This window comes from Colletes gigas, unplaced genomic scaffold (assembly GCF_013123115.1).
Source record: "Colletes gigas isolate AHSC1104 unplaced genomic scaffold, ASM1312311v1 Colletes_gigas_Sc00018, whole genome shotgun sequence".
In the NCBI taxonomy this organism is placed as follows: domain Eukaryota; kingdom Metazoa; phylum Arthropoda; class Insecta; order Hymenoptera; family Colletidae; genus Colletes; species Colletes gigas.
The window spans coordinates 5050437-5073984 of record NW_025106647.1 but is presented as its reverse complement, the minus strand read 5'-3'; the positions used below and the strand labels follow the sequence as shown (position 1 = coordinate 5073984).

The 23548-nt window shown below is 44.3% G+C and overlaps 1 protein-coding gene across 2 annotated transcripts in view; it reads right to left on the bottom strand.

Annotated features, from left to right (window-relative positions):
- The window catches only part of LOC122400411 (protein groucho-like), a 162840-nt gene that overhangs the window by 72969 nt on the left and 66323 nt on the right, over positions 1-23548 (bottom strand). For both annotated transcript variants that reach the window (XM_043401865.1, XM_043401864.1), the window contains exon 4: positions 12611-12655. In XM_043401865.1, coding sequence (XP_043257800.1) covers positions 12611-12655 — 45 coding nt within the window. The remainder of the gene's footprint in view (positions 1-12610; positions 12656-23548) is intronic.

Genomic DNA, 23548 nt, shown 5'->3' with positions numbered 1-23548 from the left:
AAAATATATGTCAATCAATTCCCGAGTTACCTTTAATGTTCTACTATGCTAGAAGTACCTAGAATGATGGGCTACTGATTTCCTAATTTGGTGACAAACAGTTAGCGATTATAGGAATGTACAATTACGTAAATTTAAACAGACTTGCCTGGTTACTCACAGTATCAGCTTTTAATCACACTATTATTCCAAGGTAAATAAGTTAATCTTTACATTCTTAAGCGGTTTATTTCTTTCGTACTATTCCTGTCACTGATAATATTTTGTACTGATATTGGTTCATGATCATACAGGATATTATTAAGCCAATAAGTATCTTATAAATCAAGGTTAGATTAACAACAATATGTACTGTGCAGCCATGAGAATTTGGCTAGCTGGTCTGAGTGAGTTATGGTATAATCTCCTTTCTATAAATCCAGGAACGTTGTCTGTATCATAATTAATCAGAATTACTAGCCAACTTCTCATTTCTAGAATACCTATATCTCGCCTTTGTGCCTAAAGTATGCTTAGTGTTCATTGTTTCCTACCATTGCTGTTATTATCTATTTATTTATTTATATTTGTGTATCCATCTATTTTGTCTATACCGTCGTTTTATTCACCTATTCATGCAAAGTTCAGTATCAGCCTGAAATAAAAAAATATCAAACCCCTTTGATAATTAAACAGAAGTGGGTCTAACATGCAATCTTTTGCATAATAATTTTCTCAAGCAGGAAAGTGGTACCTCGCAACTCATAAATTTTCAATTATCAGATTACAAAGCAATTATATAGAAACTATGGTAGATTATTATCAGAAAGCGTTACAAATCGTTGTTCACAAATTATCTACCAGGCAGCAGATCCATAAATTAAAGAAGTATGGCGGTTTGCTGCATGGAGGAAGCGAGTAAGACTGCAGGAGGAAAGAAAAAAAAAACCACGGAGCACCGGAGGAAAAACTTTCAAAAACCTATTATACGGAAGTTCAATGGTCGGTCGGGAAGTGTATATGCATATAGGAATAGATGGTCGCTCGTGTACTTGCGAGAGAGCATATCCTTCTGCTGAAGACTGCGGAAAATGTCGCCACAATAACAACAAACGTTCATATACTTAAAAAATCTGTATTAATTCCCTCTTTTCTCACACAAGTATTCCGAACATCTAACAAACTATCCAAATAAACGAAATTCCATGAAATAAGCTTGTATTTCGCCATCGTTCTTTTACGAATCCAACACACACGTTATCATATTCGCCAACTAGTCAACAGGCCGAAACCAATCTCATTTGGTTTTCCTCGACTCCGAAGCTTCCCAACAAACGCGCGTGAAAATCGCGATGCACGCTTGGAATTCAGCTTGCAATCAGATTGGACGTTGTCCCATCGAGTTACGACTTTCAAAGAAAAATTACACCCCGTGGAGGCGACGTCTAAACGAACATCGATCGATACCAAAGATATACAACGTAATCTAGTTTCCTTTTGCCAACCACCCGCTACGTCGCATCTGCATGCCAAGCGTCGCGATGCTCCGAACGCGGGACGGCACGCGTAACAGTTTTATCGTTTCGTAGTTCGTGGCCACTCCCCCTGGAACACCGAAGAACGCGAAAAACAAAGGATAAAAAGGATCAGAGGGGAACGAAGGAGCCGGGTGCCCTCGTCTCGAACTCGAGGCGAGTAGCTGCAGGTCGTGCCGGAAAGGGTGGAACGACTCATAAAAGTGCTACGACTGATAAAAGCTATTCCAACGTTGGCAACGACGTCAGGGTCGGTGGCTACGTGCTGGACGTGGCCGCGGGTGTATCCTCGCGGTACTTAAATCCCTGAGAGCGGCACCGGGGAGAAACGCCTTCGTGTCAGTGCCTCTCAAACTTCGTCCTCCAACGAATCCTCCTCGATAAAGGGAACATTTTTCACGGACCATCCACTGTAGAATTTCTTTTTTCATCCTTTCGATACTAACTGGAAAGTTAACAGGTTAGCAAATGTCTTTTGGCCCTCGCCTTGGCTACCATTTCTATATTTTTTCACCGTTCTATGATCCCCATTTCTTGCTCTAATACACATTTATCTGTAATTCATTATTCGAAAAAATGTAGATATGAGACTGTGGCGTCACTTCCCGTACTCGCCACCAGAGGGCTACGCTCTTATCTCTCTCGCAAGCGCTCGACCGACCCCTTCGTTGCTGCATTGGGTTATTCAAATTGAGTGTCACATCTTTCAACCGATGGGACTGCTGAACAGTTTGATTGGTCTTTGTTATATTTCACACACATCATTACTAAACATAAACAAATCGTCATGGAACGCTACAGTGTGCAACAACGTGTACAAATTGTTGAAAACTATTAGAAACTGCCTCTCTTCTTTCCTTTCCTGCTTTCCTATTATAATTCTCGTTACTTCCATCAGCAAAGCAACGCCACAAGAGTCTTTCCAGGGATCCTGGTTTGAGAACGCCGCGTTAGAGCAGCTAGAGTTAACGACTGTTCCATCGAGGGGTGGGTTTTAGTGCGTGAAATTTAAGTGGCCGTTCGATGGCACGAGAATTAAGCGGCCCTCGGCGGGTTTCGGCCCGGTCGCGGAAGCCCGGAACTTCCGGAATCTTAAGAGCGGCGTAAAAGCGAAACGACGACCGATAAAAATTCATGGCCGCGCGAAGTTGCCCTCCTATCCAGCTCGCGATCGAAGATACTCGCGTGTTAATGACTCCCAGGGTTATCCGGCGTACGTTGTAGCGTTAAATCATCGACGGTAATTCTCGCTTTGCCGGCGGCGAGCCGCGGCTGGCACCCGAGTACGTTACCCTCGTGGAAAACTGCCAACTCGTTCTTCTTAATTATAGTCTGTTCGCGCGCGTTTTGGAAGCGTACGCGAATACGCGCGTCAAACGATTCTACGTGTCTTTGGTAAACGATATCTTAACGCTGTGAATCTCTGTGAGTCTCTGATCCTTCGGCGACGAGGACTACAGTGGGTTATAAAGGACAATGTTCATAATGTTCTTGATACCCATTTGAAAATTAAAAATTCAGAACCTTTGAATATGAAAGAATCAATGACAAAATCGGCTCGTAAATCAAGCGAATTATAATAGAAAATATGTGCTCCTGTTTCCAAGACTTGGCTATTTCTCCTAAGGAATCGTGAACCCTAACTATGTACGAGCGGAGAAGACATTTCGGAGGGGTCGATGAAAGGAAACGTCCAAACGACCCGGTGGCGAGTATCATAGCGTCTCTTTACCGTCGGATCCACTCGATCTGATTACACCGGGACCCGACAAAACCCAAAAGTAAGTACAGAAAATTCGTAATACATCCTGTATAGGGAGTCGTAGCGCGGAGCCACCGAAGAAAGAAATCCTCTTTTCGTTCCGAGTCGAAAACAGAATAGGCGATGACGTTCCGTTCGTGAAGCAAGGGTGGAAGGAAAGAGCATCGAAGGAAGAAGGGGAGTCGGCTCGATTCGTGCGGTATTTCCAGCCGGGCAAACCGAAGTTGCTCCGGATAAAACCTTCCTCTTCGGTCGCGTCGTCTCCGAGTAACGTCCTTCCTATACCGCGAGCAAAAAAGGGGAAGAGCACGGGGCGTAGGTACAGGGTACACGTACGAGAAGAGGGGGGCAACGGTGGGGTGGGGGGAGGGGGGGACGAGAGAAAAGGGATCGAAGCCGGTGCCGGTTGAAAGGACTTATCGTGTTGAGAGATCGCGAGCATGGAGGACGTGTATTGGATACATGGAACCCCATCGGTATTGCAGATCCCCGCGCTGAAAGAGCATAGGCGGAGGCGCGACGGGGGCGCCCGTATAGGTATGCCATAATGCTCGTCGCAGCGTCTCGATCGAGGGCGCCCGCGGGCGATCGAGGCGACCGCCAAGGGGACGGAGAAAAAGGATGCAGACGTACTACGTAGCTGGTAGACATTTCTGTGTATATTTTATCGTGCACATATTGCGAGTCGTTCTACCGCGGCCGTGCCAAGCCACACAACGCACACGTCTCTCTACGTGTACTGCCCGGCCGCGGAGCCGGGGGGGGGGCGACGCGGTGGACGGGGGAAGGGGGACGCGGGAGAAGGAAGATACATGGGATCGAAGTTACACGGATGCAGCGTTGGGCGAGGCGGTTCGCGGCGAGAGCGAGAGGAGTAGAAGGGAACGAAAAGGAGAAAAGATGCGGTACGGGGAGGGCGGGAGAATACAACAAGGGGGCCAACATGTGTGCGTGGAGAGGTCGGCGCGGTGGCACGAAGAGCTCGATTTTTCCGATAACGAATTTTGCTTTTCGTTTTTTCCCCGACCGTCGTTCCCGGTTACCATCTCTGAAGCGTCCCGTCTCGCTCCGTCTCACGGCCGATTCACCCTCTCTCGTCGACCCTGCCGACGTGCACCACGTTTTCCCCGGCGTACCATTCGTTCCTCCGACCGTACGTCCCTCCCCGACCAGCACCCTCATTTTTTCTCCCTTTCTCTCTCAATATCCATCTGCTGCTCCGCCTCCGCGGCCCTGGCGACCAAACCAGTGGCGCTGCAGACACAATAAAAAGTGGAAAAAGCGATGGCCAACGTACACGCAGACGGACGTGCGCGGAGAGAGAAAGACCGAGGGACCGGCGACCGTGCGACCGTGTATTAGGTTACCCTTACACAGGGAAAGAGAAAGAGGTGTATGTATGTAGAGAGTGGGGAGAAATCGCGCTGCTGGACGGTTTTGAGAGGTTATTCATGAAGCACCTGACGAGATTCCACGACTATAATTTTTTTTTTATTACTATTTTTCTTTCCTTTTTTCGACGGAACGGGGTAGCGCGGAGGACAACTGGTGCCGGTGAAAGGATGAATCCTAGATTTATGGACATCGGAGGGACCATTCGGAACAGCCGTAATCGCGCTCGAGATCGATCGGAAACACGATAGGATTCTCCGTCTTCGTATCTCTCGTTATCCCCCGTGAATCAAGAGTCATTCCGTTTCAAGGCACGACGACACTGTAGTATTCCTCTTACTCGCCAACGGAGAGGGCTACCGGACCCTCTTCCCTCTCAAAGACCCGATCGCAAATCGATTTGTACGTGTACAGGCTAGCCGCGAGGCGAACGATCGAATTCTGCTAAGCTGTTTCGTGCACAACGATATAATAAGAGAACAGGTTCGTTTAAAAATTGGTCCTGCTTACTATTTCGAATTTTTAATCGCCTGAGTGACTTTATTGTCAATCTCATCAAACCACTAAATGTCTATCTACGATGCAATAAAAGTCACGAGATAATTTCTAGGGACCATAACCGACGCGACTGTTTCGACGATAATCGTGAACCCGTGGCCGTGCAGCGTACAGTTGTAAAGATCCTTCAGTACTCCAGCTATTTTTCCTTACGGTCGAACGTTCCACTCCCCGGAGAGATTGACAAACACGTATATTTGTAGAAGGCCTACGGTAAAACGTACTCCGTTTTACAAGACCCGCGGATTCGGTGCTCGATCAGAGTCGCGATTTCATCGTCGAAGCGTATTTCGAACGTCGAGGGCCGCGGAGGGACGGGGGAGGAGGCGGAGAGGCATTAAACTGCGAAAAATCGCGACACGCGGAATCATAGCGTAACGTGCGCAATCCGAACAGGAAGGAAATTGGTAGAGGAAATACTGGAGGGCGGACGCACGCGAGCGGTATCGACCCGTCCCTGGGTATTTTGCAACGCTTTTTCGCGGATGTACTCGTTAAACCGATAAATGAATAATGAGCAGACTATACGGGGTCGAACACGGCGCGAGCCGCGAGGGTGAGGGGTGATCCAGAGGGGCGGAGGGAGGAAATGGTGGACGAGGAGGGGGGAGAAAAGCAACGAGTCGAGCGCAAAACAACGAAATCGAATCACTCTCGGTGGCCGCCGGTACTTTTCATGCGTGAATTTTCCGACTGCTCGACACGTATTGCAGCTGCGGAATCGCCGGTAATAGCTTTAGCAAAATCGAGAGTAATGCCTGAAAACATTTACAATATGCATCGCTTGCTGCGAATAAAAACGCGCGATCGTTTAACGATAGTACGGTAACGCGCGACGCGTATGATGCTAACCGTTTCGTAGGAAATTATTGTTCCCGTCGCGCCATTGTTGGAAGAGAATCAAACGTTGCCCCGACGAGGGCTTCATAACCCTACCCCAAACGTTTTTGTATATTTTAAAACGCCCGTGGCTTCGGCTTTTTGCGTTCAGCGTACGTAACGGTGTTTCCTTTTTTCTTGGATTTTACAATCCCTGGACAATCGATTCTTCTCGGGAATATGGACTAATTGTATTCAATTTTAGTATAAACTTGTCTACGCGTACCCGGATGCGGTGGCTGTCATATTTTAAGGATAAATATGTGCTGTCTGAACGGTGACTGAAGCACTGTAGTCTTCGTTCTACCGTGAGAGTGGAAAGTTTCCAGCTGTGGCACCAATTAATACTTTTCTCTTTTAAGTGGGCGTCTTAATTGGTATCAAAGACGGTGACTCTTCTCATGGAACGAAGCCAATAGTACTGGAATCGTCGCTCAGGTGGCGCGTATGGCGTATTCTCAAAGATGGCCGTCACCGATCCCGATAGAACCTCTTTAGGTTAGAAAACGTAAGCCACACAACGCATCCAAGTGTACAGAGATATGTTTGCTATTGTTATTATGGGATTAAAAACTCCCTGGTTTTGTACCGTATCCCATAACAAAGTCTTGCCCGAACCTCTCTAATTGACATCTGGCGGTCCCGATACGGTTGCAAGAAACGAGGCAGCACCGTGTATCGAAAGCGGTGGAAGCAATTTCGAACGTCCGGTTAATTTCGCCCGGACTATATATAGGCGGCTTTCCAAACAAAAATGCAATATCTATTCTCGAGCCGTTCCCCCTTCTCGCGATCTTCTCCAGCGCCGGAATTTTCCATTCATTTATTCCTTTATAAACCGACCGACCATAAATTTAATCGTGTCTCGAATAGGCTACCATCACGCAAACGCGTCTAGGTAAAATAACAATGAATGCGATAAAAAGCAAGAGAGAGGGAGAGAGGGATGATCGAATGAAGAATCAATCGGCTCGATCAACAGGAACGATAACGATACGCCGTTAAAAGGCTGCTTCGCGGAATAACACGAGCATCGGAGGCGTTCTAAAAGCGTTCAAACAAATTTCCCGCGATTGAAGCGGTCGATCGCGCACACCGGACGATCTACGGTCCGTTTTAACGAGCGTGTTATACCCGCGGCTCGCTAGCGCGCGCGAAACGATGCATCGATGCGAAACCAGTGATTCGAGACGACAATTATCGTGCAGGTATAACAGGAAAACGTAACAGGTCGACTGCGGTCTGATGGATGATGATGATGACGGTAATTGTCGGGAATTACCCGACGTTAATTACATCCACGCGAAATCGAGCGCGTTTACACCGCCATTCGCAGACACTTACCAGACTGACCGACCGACCGACCGCGTTAATACACGCCCGATAAATTCGATTCGAAATGTCCGCGCGCGTTTCCCGGCCCCGATATTTTGCCCACCCGCGTCGTCGGATCTGTTACTCATCTAGCTGGCTCCCTGGATCGCCTCGTTTCCGCTGCCAATTTTTCCATCGTGTTGTTCCCTTTTTCGTTTTCCCCGCCTCTCTTTCCCTCACCGTTTTTCCCCCAGTTTTTATTTCCACGCGAACGACAACACGCCGGGCTCGTCATAAACGCGCCACGATTAATCGCCCTGGCGAATTTCGCGGTGGCGGAGGGTGGAAACAACCCACTCCCGGTGGCTGGCTCCGCTTTTATAAACGCGATCAGGCACGAAATTGTGCCGCAGAAATACGATCGTGTAAACAGCTTCTGACACGTCCGCTATCGAAATTTTACCATGGACGCCTGGCCCCCGCGCGTCCGCGTTTCTCGTAACTCGTTGCGTGCGCGCGTGGAAATGCGCGATTCCGCGCCGGATATCGCCGCGAGTCTGTCCAACCACCCCTCCGTGTTCAACCCCCTGCTTCGCCAACTCGTTCGATGGAAATTCGTTCGTTCGCGTTAATAACGATTCTTATTATTTATCGCGGTGCCGTTTAAATGCATCGCCATGCACTTTCGTTTACATTGCCCGTGTAAATCTTTCGCGGCAACGAATGGACGCGCGAGCACGCTCCACGCGATGAAATAATTTTCTCGAATAAAACGCGAAATTATTTCGCGAGCTATTTTTCCAACACCCCCTCCGCGCTTTTGTGCGCGGAATGATAAATAGAATCGATTCGCGGAAAACGTGTATAATTGCATTTTAAATGTTTCCAGCGAATACGGAAACACCTCTATTTACGCCTATTTGTTTCGAATTAATATGTTTGCTCGTTTTTATGAAATTCTCTTGTTAATTTTATATTTTCAATAATGCGTTGGAACAAATTTTTTGGACGAAAGCGCTTTGCAAATTCGGACGCCGATAACAGGGATCGTAAAGTGCAACGAGCGTTGCAGGTGCACGATTTTATTTACGAAAAGAGTCTCGTCGTAAAAAAGATAGACCTTGTTCTATTTAGTCAACGTCTTTCTCCGTGGCTTTTTCCGCGCTCCGACAAAACGGACGATACGACTCGACCCAATTACGTGACACACTCTGTACCCGCTTCCGAGGCTCTTGGAAATCAGCCCGGGACGACTAATTGTTGCAATAACCTATGGTCGTGGCCAGACGCGCGAGGACAGCTGTCCGAGAGTCTTGGCTCGTATCCTCGTCGGCAAAAAATGATCTTCTAAACGCTCGTTCTCGCTAGAATCCGTGGAATGCGATGCTCGAGCGATACTCCCGCTCGACAGGAAAAATTATTACATTGTTTCGAACGCAAGCATCCACGACGGAGGACACGTTACGCGGTTCACTGCGCGCAATCTTTCGCGACGATCCTCGAGCGTCGTTGAGCACGAGAACTGTGTCTGTGCCATACTAATTTCCATCGAACATTTTCCGTGCACTTTACAATTTATAATTTTTTCGATCCAATTTTATTTTATTTATAAAAATCTACTCGACCGATTGGCTTAAAATTGTAGGTGCGCGTTCGATATACGTACGACTATGATAGAATTATTTTCATTTTTCATATTTCTTTAGACCCCTGAAATAAAAAAAAAAAAAGAATTGATAATCAAACTTAAAAGCGTCGCTATTTTTTTAATTATCGACTTTTTTGTTCTGCTACCGGTTATGGCCAAAGTTGTACTAATTAAGAATCATTCACGTTTTTATCATTTCAAAGAGTGAATCGTAGACGACCTTTTTGAAAAGCAACTATGTTCGATTGTGTTTGAGGGGGCGCAGTGCCACTGATTTTAACTTTTTTTCGAACAGAAAAAATTGTAAAATGTCACTGAAACACGTATCAATAAACCTTGTACATTTGACTTGCAAAAGGTGTTACAGTTCATTAGCAAAAAATTCCCCGAGGAAGTGTGAAAGCGATTAACACTTTTACTGCCACGTCAGTCATATATGAGTGTCAGGACTTTTCATTGACGAACTGAAAGAATAAATTCTCAAGTTAAAGGTTTGATATTTCCTATACAGGGTGAGGCACGAACTAGTTCACGATTTTTCAGTCCCCTTCGATAGTCTGAGAAAAAAATGTTTCCTATCGAAATTAATCAGTATTTAACCGACAAGAAATTGCAGTTACTTTAATATTGCGAAAGCTTCAGAGATAATAGATTGTTTTATTACGCTAAAAAAAATTCCCAAGTCTAAAGGTATATATCCCCCCTTAAGACGCCACGATTCGCGTCGAAAATAACGCTCGAAGCGTGTGTCCCCGCGTAAATCTCGCGAGGATTTATCGAACGTGTAACACGGCGATGAAGAAAAAGAAATGGCCGCGCCTCCTGTCTTTTCCCGCGCGTCCGCGTGTTCCTCGGCGCAAAACTCGGTGGGCTCGTTCCATTCTGGACGCGCTCAGCCGTCGGCTAATTTATGAATCGTCCCGCGCGGCGTTTCAACTCCGCCTCTGGCCGTCTGTCTGCCGAGGGTTTCCCCGGCGAAGCCCGATTTACGATTTGAGGGGTGCATCCGACCGGAACGGCGCGCGAGAAGAGGCGGCAAAAGGATGAAAAAAGGTGTAGGGGGTGGAGAAGGGTGGAGGAGGGGGCCGACGGAAGAGGAGGAAATAACGGGGCCCGGCTGCTAAATATTCAATAAACGCGAACATTATTCCCGTCACGTCGACGTCGGAAGCCCGGCTTCGCGGAAGAACGCGGCCGAAGGAGCCAAGGAGGATAAAAGTCGTAAAGGAGCTAACGGAGAGAGGAGGGGGGAATAAGGGTTCTGACGAGAGAGAAAAGTGGTAGAATGATGCCCCGGAGTAAGAAGGAAAAAGCTGGCAATTTATCCCGTCGAGTCGTGAGAATTCGCGATCGAGATTCCGGGATGGGATGATAGGGTTCTGGCCGTGTCGGGCTTCCACTACTTTTCCGTTTTATTCGCCATATCTGGCCGGAACTGTCTATAACCGGGGCCGCGAGGCGAGGACCGTAAGAAAACCGTACGGGCTACGCGCAAGAACCGATGTCTGTTAAAAGATCAACGCGAAGGCGCAAGACATAAAGCGTTTCCGAACGGTTACGCCGCGTCGTTCCAGCGACTCGATAAATTTTCATGATCGGGTACGACCCCCGTAAATGAATCGCGCCGGGCAAAAACCGACGAAGACGTGCACGGTAATTGACGACGTTAATGTCCGGAATGTCGTAAAGGCGAGCGCGAAATGAAATACGACGTTTCCCTTCTGGTTTCGAGCGGTTCCGCTTTTGGTCCGCCTCGCCGCCAACAAATTATACCCCCCTCCGATCGGACCGCGCGCTGTTTTTCATTCCGCCTCACTGTCCCCCGTTTTTCTGCCCGACGGCCGTGGAGAAAAATCGGTATTTACAACGACAGCGATCGAAAGCGGACAAGCGACGAGAAAACCGAAAAATTCAAATTCGAACCGATTCGAACCGGATGAATATGGATGGTTACGCGAGAGGAAAAAAAAATACGCGTCCGACGGCGACGCGATCTTTGCGATGCTAATTCCGCGGCGATCATTGTTTTTATTAATATCGAGGTTCATTTTCGATTCGCGGTATCAAAGGACCCGTCCACCGATTCTATTTCTGTACGGATCGCCCCGGACCATTAAGGGAAGAAGCATTACCCGGGAATGCATCGGCAACTTTACGCCATTTTTCTCTCGGCTCGCGCGACAAATCCTGTTAAAATATAGCGAGCAATAGGGAACGAGGGGCCGCGATGTAATTCACTCGCCTCGAAGAGCTCGAGAATTTCGGTTCAACAATCCCTATCGACTCGTTTAATGTATCGGTGCGTAGATGTACAGCCACGTTTCGATGAAATTTGGCACACTCGTGATGCGATCAAAAATTACTGTCCGCGTTGAAGGGATGAAATTGATCCCTTGAAGCGGGGGCGAATATCTCGCAAACTATTAGAAATATAGGAAACGGATGGATTTTGTATTCTTTTATGACAAATTGTTAAAAAATTTGTTTAACTTACAGAGGGACAAACGAGTTTGAGAAGGATAGGTTCTAGTAGAAAACTCGGGACGGCCTAATATTTTCGACAGAACATCTAACTGTAGAGGATGACCCTGTGATTCGGGGAAGCAATAAAATAAACGATAGCCACAGGTTAACGATAATAAACGTATTTAGACGTTACTGGTTCGGTGACCCTTCTCTCGTGTCCTCTCCAGGGAGTCTTCTACTGTAAACTGCCAAAAAATTCGACATTTTTTTTTTGCATTTTCTTAAAAAATATAGTCTTAGACATATATGTGCAAAAGTATCAAAATGCTGCCATTTTTTTCTGTTCTCTTAGTACCGGAAATCTTTCTCATTTTTTTGACTTATTACGTTGTAATGAATTTTGTGCTTTATATTTGTGCATTTTAATAAACAAATTTGCAAAAAGTTTCGCCGACAGAGAAGAAACTAGTTTTTGCGAACCGTGCGGACGCAAAAGTGTTAAGAGACTGAATGTCATTTCATATTGAAATTAAGAAACCCTTCGGTTCCGGGTGTCATCCGATCTCACGCGACCGTCGAAGCGCCCGAAATACGCTGAATAATTCCTAATAAGAGCCTCTCGTCCCCGTTGCGATTGCTGATTCTCTATCCGAAAGACGGCGGGAAGAAGTTCGGGGACCTCCCTACCGTGCAATTTGCATGTTATTACCTTGTTTACATATTTATTCAATAGCCAGGGATCCCCCAACGCGGGAATGGCCTCCCTAATCCCGGGCCGCCTCCCTTTAATTTCAAATTAAGGGCCACGCGCGAAACCAGCCGGTCGAGCGATTAGTAAGTCGCCGCACGGATATTGCTCGCGCGCCGTCGCGTCATGAATGAAAACATAAATTCCAACGGACACGTCGGGGGTTATCGCGCGTTAAGTCAACGAAGTAATTGCTATACCGGTGCGCTCGAACTACCGGTACACGTGCGCGCGCACAATGCTCGCTGCAACACGCGTACCAACTTCCATCGTCGCGCTCTTCGTTCGATGATGTTCATTTGAATTTCAAATTAACGTAAAAGGCTTACCTGTTTATGCATTTCCACGTTCAGGCCGTAGGACATCTCGTAATACTGCGAGCATGAAAAAAGAAAGAAGAACGATATATTAGACGGGGGAGACATAAAATGCCGCGCAAGGATATATAAAGAAGCGTGCTGGCGCACAACCGTTAACGCGACGATGCTTGCGTAATACCCGATCGAAGTTACAACCCGTGCGTATACGCGATCTGTCTCGTAATACACCGACAATTATGCGACGTTTTGCCCAAAAATGCAACTCGAGACAAACATAGACTTTTGAACGTCCATTGATACTGGGTTTATGTTAATTTCACGGGTTTCGGACTCAACATTACGGAACTTATAAACATTATTTGTTAGAAATTTATGTTGAATTTGAAAGAAAAACTACATTTTAATGCAATCGTCGACGCACTGATTCGAGGTGATTATTATTAAATTATTACGATATTAAAAGTTATTAAAATCAGGATCGTAAAATGTTCGAGGATGTAACCAACGAGAAATCAGGGTTACTATGTTTAACACTAAACCTACGATGACCGGTCAAGTGACATTTTTATTTTTTACATTTACATCTTTTTGTAAAAAAAAAAAAAAAAAAACGGATAAAATTTGGTATCAAACTTTGATTAGCTTCCGATGTAAATAGGAAATATACATATAGCAAAAATGAAAGGAGAGAATCTTGAGCTTCCACTGTCTTGGAACAGTTTAACAACGCGTATTGAAAGTACTAAAACTTTAGACGCGCGTAATTCCGAAGATATTAGTGTTTTATCCATAACTGAACCACTGTTACACGCGGTAAAGCTTCCCCTTTAAAATGGGTTTTGGTTTTTGGCGATCTGACTTCCGGTTTTCGAGATATCATAATTTATATAAAGGGGTAATTTTTCTAATTCGACTATCTCTGTCTCCGTCTGACGCGTCGCGCCGAACCTCTTTTTCTCGTACGTGACTCGTGGCCGAGTGACCTAATTACTACGAACACGTGCCGGTCAACGACCTTCACACGGTCGTAGTAAAACAGTAAACAAACGCTTCGGACCCTTATATCTTCGGAACTAGCCACCGCATCGACTTGAAACTAAAATCCTCATATCTCCGGAACTAATAAAGCTATCGACTTGTTCGAACGCTCATTTTAAAGGGCATTTCATCCTCTATCCAATGACTGTACCAGCTACTATAATTCTTGCTGTCTTTTATGTTTATTTTCACATTTACTTTGACACTATGCATCCAAAGAAGTTTCAGTAATTTCTATTGACTATACGACCGGTGTGCGATAAACTTCGATTACAAATTGTTCATTTAATTGAAAATAAATTTAAATTCGATATACGCGAGGTGTCGGTAGGTTTAGCGTAAAGATTGATTCAAGTTCGCGTTGTAGGGACGGGAGTCCGTTCGTCACGGTACAAGTGGAGATCAACCATAATCGACCGCAGAAAGAAACGGTTTTCAACCTCGGACACCGGCAGCCGAGAGCAGCAGTCTTGTTCTCTCCTCCTTTTTGTCCCGTCGCTTACCGTTTCGGTCGGCTGTAATTGAATTTACCGACGACATCGATCTCGGACCCGGGGTACGTTTGCATGCGGCGCAAAGAGACCCCGGTGATTGAGACGATCGAGATAAACCGAATTTGTGCCAAGAGTGGGACGATAAATTATTTCGGGCGCGCGCAACAGCCCGAGCCCCGATCGGGAGGGAACAGATAAGCTTGCTCGAATGTACTCAGGTGCAACTTATTATGCAACGCGCGATTCGATTGCACCTGACCGCTCGAATCGCCCGGGGAGTCGCGGTCGGCGATCCCCGACGATCGATTCTCTCCCGGATAATCAAACACGAGCCGCATTAACGCCGACCATTATATAAGTAATACGCCTGCTATGCGCCACGTAACTTCAAATTTCATCGTACACGCCAGACATTTTCCACGATCGCAGTAATTCGCGAGGCGTGTTTGCAAACGATCATTCTATCTTAGATCCACAGGAAATAGCATCGATGCGCTATCTAAACCAGAATAATTGGATAAACGTTTCAATTTTTCTTCTTTTCGGTAGAAAGATTTTTCATGCCACTGTGTAATTGTAAATGTCTATATTTGGTTTTTTTCAAATAATTCTTTAACCAGTTAACTGTGATTGACGAGTATACTCGTCAATACACAAAATCGTGCCACTTCTCCATGCGTATAAAGTAGTTACCATTGGCTATTTAAATTGTAATTTTTCAGAAAAACAAAACATATTTTCAAATTTCAAGATGTTAGAATATTTTGAGGCCATGGCGGAATAAAACAAACTAATAAAAAATATAAATAATTTGAGATGAACTCATGCGTCCCCGTATGCACCGGCTGAAACAGCTTACCAGTTCGCAAAACGAATTTATTTATGTGCAATGATAACGTTTTTTAGATGTTAGCCTAAAAGGGGCAAAGGCAAAAGTCAGAAAGTTGATTTATAATAGGGTTCCTTCAGGTATGGTCAGTCATGGGACAAATGCGTGACGTCGACCAGGCGCTGAGCGGTTCTTAGACATTATTTGTCTGAATGCATTTATATTATATAACAAAAATAATGGAACATTATCGCGAATCAACTACTTGCTAGAATTTATTGCAGACACTCTTGCGACGTATCCAATTCAAAGAGAAAAATCGACACAAACTCGGCCATTTAGCCCTAATGATAAGCCAATTAGGCGGGAATCATGTTCCGAATTATATACCCGGAACTTCAAAAACAAACAACCCTACGCGAAGGTGTTCACACTGCTATAAACGTAAGATCAGGAAGAAATCGCGTTACTGATGTTCCATTTGTAAAGTCCCATTGTGTATAGTACCCTGTTTCGCTGAATACCATTCCACAGCAAGAATTTAAATTCTTGCTTTTATATGTATAATATTTAGTTTTTATTGCGTTTTTAGTTTAATATGTATGTAATATATGTGTATGTTAACCAAATAAGTAAATATTAGTAATAACATTATCTATTTTATAAAATAAACCCATCCTTTTGATCCAATATCTTACCAGTGCAACTTACTCTCTGATTGACGAGTATACTCGTCATGGCTCGATTCTGGCGATACAAAACGGTGCGCGCTCTCAAACGAGCGTGCCACAGTTAACTGGTTAAACGTATACTGTTTAATTTTGTTTAAATTTGTTCGTAGAAGGAATGGCCACGAAAAAGAATAGAAAATGTGTAATATGTAAGGCTCGATGACGACTGAATAGCATCACGATTGTGAAACTTGACATCAAGAATTTGTGTCAGGCTCGTTATTGTACGACAAAGGGTTAAACTTCGTTTGCTTTTCATTTTTATGTCTTTAAATTGATCGATTTCAATTCTTTTGTACGGATACCCAGAATTTATTTGCACGGAAACCGTAGCGGAAGGATTCCCACCGCAGACCGCAGAGGATGAAATAATGGAGAAATAGATTTTTCGTACCGCATAAAATCGACTACCCCCGTTCAACGTCCGATACGTCTGGAAAAAGGGAGATCGTAGGCAGTCGGTTAAGCCGAGCAGAAAGGCTCCCAAGGGCTAATCGAATTATCGAGTTACCTAAACCGAGATGCCGCTCGAATTCGTAATAACGTCTAAAAGAACCCTTCGGAGAGGGTCTTTAGGGGCCCCGGTACACGGCTGCCGAGAGCCGAGATTACATCGATCGAACGAGATTACGAAAACCGGGCCAAATTGAGCCGTAATGCGAGATCTCGGCCAAGGAGGAGGATAAACGCCCGAAGAAAATGAGAAAAACGAAAAGGCAATCGCTCTACCCTCCACGCGTTCCGTTCGATCCACGAGTGTAAGAACGGTCGTGTGTGCCGTGCGTGTACGCGACGTCCAAGACCGGTTTCTCGTAACATCGTTTCTACATCGTGTGTACAAGATCCCGTCCCGAGTATGCTTTAACTAATTCACCTACCGAACAATGGTTCTCAACTGCCGTTTCGACACCGACCAGCAAAACGAACATCAAAATAATAATAACAAATTTATTTATTCACGTAGCTTCCCTTTCGGGGAAAATCGATTTTGAAAATATCCGAATCACAATTGACTTAGTTAAAACTAAATGCTCCGCTTACACTTGCAGATAAATAGTTTCCGCTAGCTATTAAATAAAGAAAAAATAATTCGGGTATTGTACTCGAGTTGGAAATACGAGCTTGTCTACTTAAGAGTTTGACTACTCGATCCGCCGTACGAGGGGATCGGAGAACGCCATATAAGCGACGGGGTGCAAACAATGCTTCCTTTGCAGAATCGCGAGCCTTCAAAGTCGCGTCTACGGAGAAAAATTCTTCGAGTGTTTGGAATCGTGGGAATCGCGGAGATTTTGCAGACTGGCGACTGGATCTTCTATAAAAGGAACTCTTCGAGCATATTCGAGGAACGAAAAACTTCAGACGCCCGAGATCCGCAGAACATACAAGGAAGCTAGTTCAAAAGCCCCTGTATGCAACTTTCAAGGATTTAGGTTGCAAGGAAGAAAGAGCCGGTTGGGAATATACGTTTTTCAATCCTTTCAGTGACCAGAACACCCTTCGAGCTCGGTCAAGTATTTTAAAAGCGTCCTATAAAAGATTTACTCCGGACCTCTTGACTCGTCGATATCCATCTCGCGACGTTCGACGCAATATTTATGGAACACTTTCACCCTCTTCGATAGAATCAACGCGTTCTAATAATGTTTACGTCTTTCGACACTCGTACAGTTTTCGATTGTCGATTTTCAAACGATTCGTGGAAATTTGTACGCGTGCAATAATTGGACCGTTTATTTTGAAAGTGGTGTAAGCCCATTTTCTCTTGTTTCGAGAAAATTAAAGGTTAACATATCTGTTAATTAAAAAATTTAGGCAAATTATATGAAGTCTGGCAATGTTTCTATTGTTTTATCAATATGTAATTTGGTTATATAAATTTGTTTTAGGCGTATTTTACTAAACTGATGTATATTTACGGGCTGCAAATGGACTTACACCACTTTCAAAATTAGACAATTGTAAAAGTTGTTTAATTTCAATTTTTAATAATCAAATATCACTTAAAATATACTTCATATTGATCCAATTTTGTTTTCAAATAATGACACGACATAAAATAGAAGTAGTATTTTTAATTTTAGATGCTAATTACATTGTTAAAATTACAAGATATTGATAGTATTTACTTATGCTCTGCATGTGGCAGTGTTTCGAAATATGCATGATGCACCGGAGGTATATAAGGTAATAACTGCTTGATGTCTTTATATTTTTCATAAGTTATAGGCCTGGCATCATGGTACAAAGGCGCCAGGGCGATTTTTTCAAATTTTAGCGGTCTTAAATGACGTGTAGGTAATAAATTTATAGTTTTAAATTCTTTGTCCTTCATCGATGTTTTATATAAAATAGTGTATGATGCACTTTTGAGAAATCTCATCCAACATATTTGCAACCAATTTACCTGTTCTTCATTAGTGTTTTTTCTTATCTGTTTTTTAATCGCATTTTGAAGATTTTTTATTAAAACGAAATTCTCACGTTTCATTTCATGTAAAATGAATTTATCATGTTTTCTACATTGTGTTATTACATCATAATAACCATCGGCAACCATCTGCAAAGCCACCTACCTCTGTCAATTGGACTTACACCACTTTCATAATCGATGATTATGCAATTTCATTTACCAACCAATTTTAAATTGTACAAAACATGGGAATTTTTTAAGAAATTAAACACGGACTAGTTATACATAAAAAATTTACATTAAATTAAGCATGAATTACGTGATATCTCATTTTTTTCAAAAATGGACTTACACCACTTTCAAAATAAACGGTCCAATTAACAAACGGATATTTTCAATGTGCATTAACGGGAATAAAATAAGAAAATATTAAAACGAGATTCGACCGTTGGTCTCGCGCCATCGTTAAAACTTTGAAATTATTGATTACACAAAGGAGGAACGTAGGCAGAAAATTAATTCATGTTTGCTCGTTAAAAGCATATTCTGCGTTATTTTATTTTTGCACGCGAGTGCAAATCAGTCGAAGTTTAAGTTTAAACATAGCCCCGGGCCGTGCCTCGTCTTGAGGCAACACTGTACCACTCGGTGCACGGTAATAATTTATCAATCGACGAGTTTTCGAAAGCAGAACTGATTTCAATCTGAAAGGACATCGATACGTTGATGCAAAGACAGGAGTCTCGAAGCGACCCGATTCCGTCTTGCAACATTATTTCGTTCGATCGTTGCTCGATGTTACAACCTGTTTCCAATGTTTTACAAGCTCGCGCGTTCAAGTTGAAAAATTACAGCCTCGAAGGGAACGTGTGGTTAAAATCTCAAATTAATTTTACCGACGTCGAAGGCGGAACCTTCGGTTTCCGGGTTCGCTTTCGCAGAAACGAGAGCCACTCGGCTTCCCAACCCCTCGATTATGACTCATCCCGCTACTCCATGCTCATGACTCATCGTAAACGACCCCGACAACACTTTCGACCGGCGGAAGAACGTCAACGAGACGTGCACGGAGAACATAAAGAACGAACTCCGTTCCGTCGTTCGGGGATGGTGAACGACAGGAAAAAATTCGACGATAACAACGTACGGCTGGCGCAAGGCTAACGGCTAGAAGAAAAAAAAAAAAAAAAAAAATGCGTGACTCGCGATGGGCTTGACGGAAAAAGAAGAATACTCCGCTATTTTAACGAGCATCCGGGACACGGAGAAGTTGCTACATTATTCTTCGTACCGAGAAAAACGACCGCCGTGAAAACGGTCTTTATTGCTCGTCGATCGTAAAACTGCGTTTTAATATATCAGCGCGGTCGTCGTTCCTTTACCGAAAGAGGACCATAAAATTTCGAGCCGAAACCAAGTTGCGTCGCAAATTTGAACGCTTCGTTTCCGAGAAAATTTTGTAAAATGTTCGGTCGATCTGCAGCGAGCAAAACAATAAGAAAAATCGAACAACGAGACGGAAGCGAGGTTCGTACCGGGCCTGGTATTGCGGACGTAAGACGGAAGTGGCAAAGAGACCGGTAAAAGCGCCTCGAGTACTGTTGCATGAACGATGTCGTCCTACGGGAATTCGAGTGGCCAGAAATCGCGGCGAAGAAAAAGGACGACCATGAAGGAGAGCAAGAAGCTCTCCCGGTGGCGTGGGCGGGCCTGGGATCGTCTCTGGTTGCGGCTCGACGAAGTAATTAGCCTTTCATTAATAGACTTCGCTCCCGGGAGCCTGCGGAGAGCGGAGGTCAGGATCTTAATTACACCGAGGCTGGAAACGTTGCTTGCGGTCGACACGTTTAATACGGGAAGCGTTCTGTCGCGAAGAACAGGGCCGTACTGGATCCGTGCGCGACGATAAAACCCGGGACGGGAATAAACGTTGTTCAGCCATTAAACCAGGAAACCTGGAAAACTTCTTTTCTCCCTCTCTCGTTTGCATTCTCAAATTGCAAACGCGATACTCGAACGAATTTCTTTTATTCGAAAAATCGCGGAACCGAAGCGTGAAAACCCTGTGTGTCTCACACAGGGCCCTGGTGTGTCTCGTCATCGACCCTCGGAATCGAAACGAGTCCGGGTGCTTTCATTCTCGAATAAACGACCGATATCGATCGCGATCGGTATCCGCGCCGTGACGAGATACGCAAGACTAATGGACCCTCGCTCTCTCCGCCGTCTCTCGTCCCTTTCACGAGCCCTTATCCCCCTTTCTATCTTCCCCCGATGGATCACGACGACCCCCGTTGCGAACACACCCTTACAGAAACGTATCCCCCCCCCACTCCTAGTCGCGTACGACTTGCAAATTTTGACCTCGATACGGTCCCGGGGCCTCGCGATCGGCATCTTCCTGATTTAATCGACGAAAACACACTCCAAACTAGACCGATTCGTTGTGTTCTTACTTCTGTAATTGTTGTTCTTTGACCCTTTGCAGCACTCGCATTTCTATAGTATAATATTGGAGGCGCGAATCGGTAGACATGAAGTTAGCGACGAGCGGCCATTGTCCATTACGGCGAATTCAGATTTCGCGAGTGTGAAATGAATGTGCGCGAGATAAGTGAGTCGTACCTGAGCCGTGAACGACAAAGGACAGTCAGAGAGTGTGCGTATGTACGATTTCCTAGCCACGAGGAACTGTGGGTTTTATTTCAATATTTCCGTGTTATAACTGCGAAAAGATTATTATTTTTCTTTTTTTTTTCCTTTGTTTCATTTTACATTTTTCTTCAAATATATATTTATATCTAAAATTAATCAAACACGTGTTGGTCATTCAAATCCGACTTCGAAGCTGCCGCTTACAATATGGTGACTCACAATAAGTGGAAGAGGAAACTTTTATTTTTTTTTCTTCTTTTTCTTATTATTTAATATTAAAGGGGCAAGTAATGCCCAATTACAGAATCAATGAAGAGGTATAGATAATATAAACAGTACATAAAATCACCAATATGTGTTTTTCCCCCAAACGGTAATCCATCCTGTGCTACACTTTGGTGATCGGTCGGGAAGCCATTTTCCATTTTAAATAACATTTATTAGACATTACACTTGGTAACAAAATACAATAACATAATTACACTAGCGTAGACGTTGGATATATTCAATATTTTACAGAAGTTCCTGCTTATTTAGTCCAACCTTTACCTTCAATTTTCATTATACTACGTATTCGAACATCGCTTGTTTATTATATCAAAAATAATGGTAGTTCGGATATTACAAAAGTATTTGTTCGCAGTATTTGCAGAAAACCTGCTTACGAGTAGAACAAGAAGCAATGTTTTCAAGCGTGGCACGACCGTTGGCAAATTCCATTTGTAATTTGACTTACAGCAGGCACAATTTTTTTTTTTCATTTACGTACAGGATCGGGCGTAACTGCACACAATTTATAAAATATAGGATAAAATCTACGATCGCAATTGTACAGCACCCGTAAAACGCAAGTACAAAGAAGAGAAACGTGCGAAAGAAAGCCTGCGACGGATAGTGTCTCGGAGAGATATCACACGATGATTAACTTTAAATTGTAAATCATGGTTCTCGTCGTACAATAAGGAAAGATGAGGTTGGATCTGCCGGAACGTTAAACATAAAATAGTAACAATACCGGAAACGGAGGACTTCGAACAAATATTATGACGGACGACGCGCGATTTCCTAACCGAGGCAACTTTTTCTACGAAATAAAAAAAACTGTACGCAGAAGCTTGTTCCCTCGTGAAAAAAACCGCATTATCCACGGATGCTGACTTAATACTTTTAATCGCGGGTAGAAATAATTGCGCGATTCCCGGCGAACGCTAATTTCGCCCGCGGTAAAGACTGCCGGGGGTCGTATAACTACCGCTGGAATCTCCAGCGTGGTAATCACGATCGTACAATTAAATTTGTACCCGTGTTTTCGTTCACCGGTTTGCGGGAACATCTCCGTGCTCGCGCTGGAAACTACGTGTTCGCGTGGAGGTGCACGCTAACGACCGACACGTTCGCGGCCGGCTTTTAGGCCAAACTTCGCCCGTTCCAAAGGGCCTGTAACGCGTGTACACCCGGCGAACGTAGACGGGCCAATTTGAGGCCGGAAGGTGCAACGCTCGCGTGTTGCAACGATTGCATAAATTCGTGGCACTAGACGCTGGACACGGCGTTAGCGGTGTTAACGATCGGAACTGTGGCCGTTCACGGCGCACGATTTTATTAACTCATCGTCGCATCCTGCCGCGGAATTTACCGTCGCTACACCCCGACGCCTGCTACCCACCCACTATCCGAATATAATCCAATAACTGTACGCGTGCGACCGTAAAAATCTTGTAAAATGATTTCGCGTACATTCGGGCCCATTACGCGATTCTTATAAAAATTAGCAACCCGTTTCGGTGGCCCTTTAATCTTGCAAATGGCACACTTCTGGCAAGCCCTCGAGTTTTATCTTTGCAGATTTGTCTAATTTAAAGATAGAGGGGAAGTGATTTCTTTTCTGTTTAAGTATCGTTATAAAATCAGCAGATTGTAACGTGGATGTATGGTTATAAATTGTGGCTATGTAATGTTGCAGAGGATAATGACATATTTCTGTCAAAGTTATCTCCCTTCAAGAAATTTATCGAAAAATGCAGATTTCTAGCAGTGTGAAAAAAGTGATTTCTTCTCTGTTTATGTATCGTTCAAATTCGAATTCTTGAGAAACTGATTACGATTATAAATTGTGGGAACGATCCGTGACGAATTTTCAGAAATACAAAGACATTAAGAATATGCAGGGATTGTCAACGACAGGGCATAATGACAGTTATTTTAAAAGCATATTTAATATAAAAAAAAAATAAAACAGTTTTATTCTCACAGTTTTCTCGCACGTCTTTCGTCTTCACTCTCTCAATATTCCCACGCAACTGACTCGCTTTTCTTCCACCCTCACGGCACTCTTGCTTTCCTAAAACTCACTCATACACGATCACATTCTATCATCGATTCGTACACACATGCATTCTTATTTCGAAGAACTGTCGCACGGTTCAAACACTCTTTATTCACACCTCACTCGATCCGACTTTTGTACTGCCCAAACACCCTTATTTCACACCGCACAAATATTTTAAACACGAGTGTAAACAATGAAGACTCAAAGAAGAATAATTCTAGTAATTCCAGTATCGAAATGCGGTCGCAAATGTTTCTGTTTACAAATACACCATAAAATCCCTGTTCCGCGGATGGGGACGACTGTTTTGGCGTTCGACAGGAACCGCAACGATTCGGGAACATCAAAAATCGCCCGAAAGAGAGAGGGAAGGATGGATATAGAGTCCGTGCACCGAGGAAACTCGAACCACGTCGAACGATGGGCTTCGAGGCGATCTCTTCCGCGCGGTTTGCGCT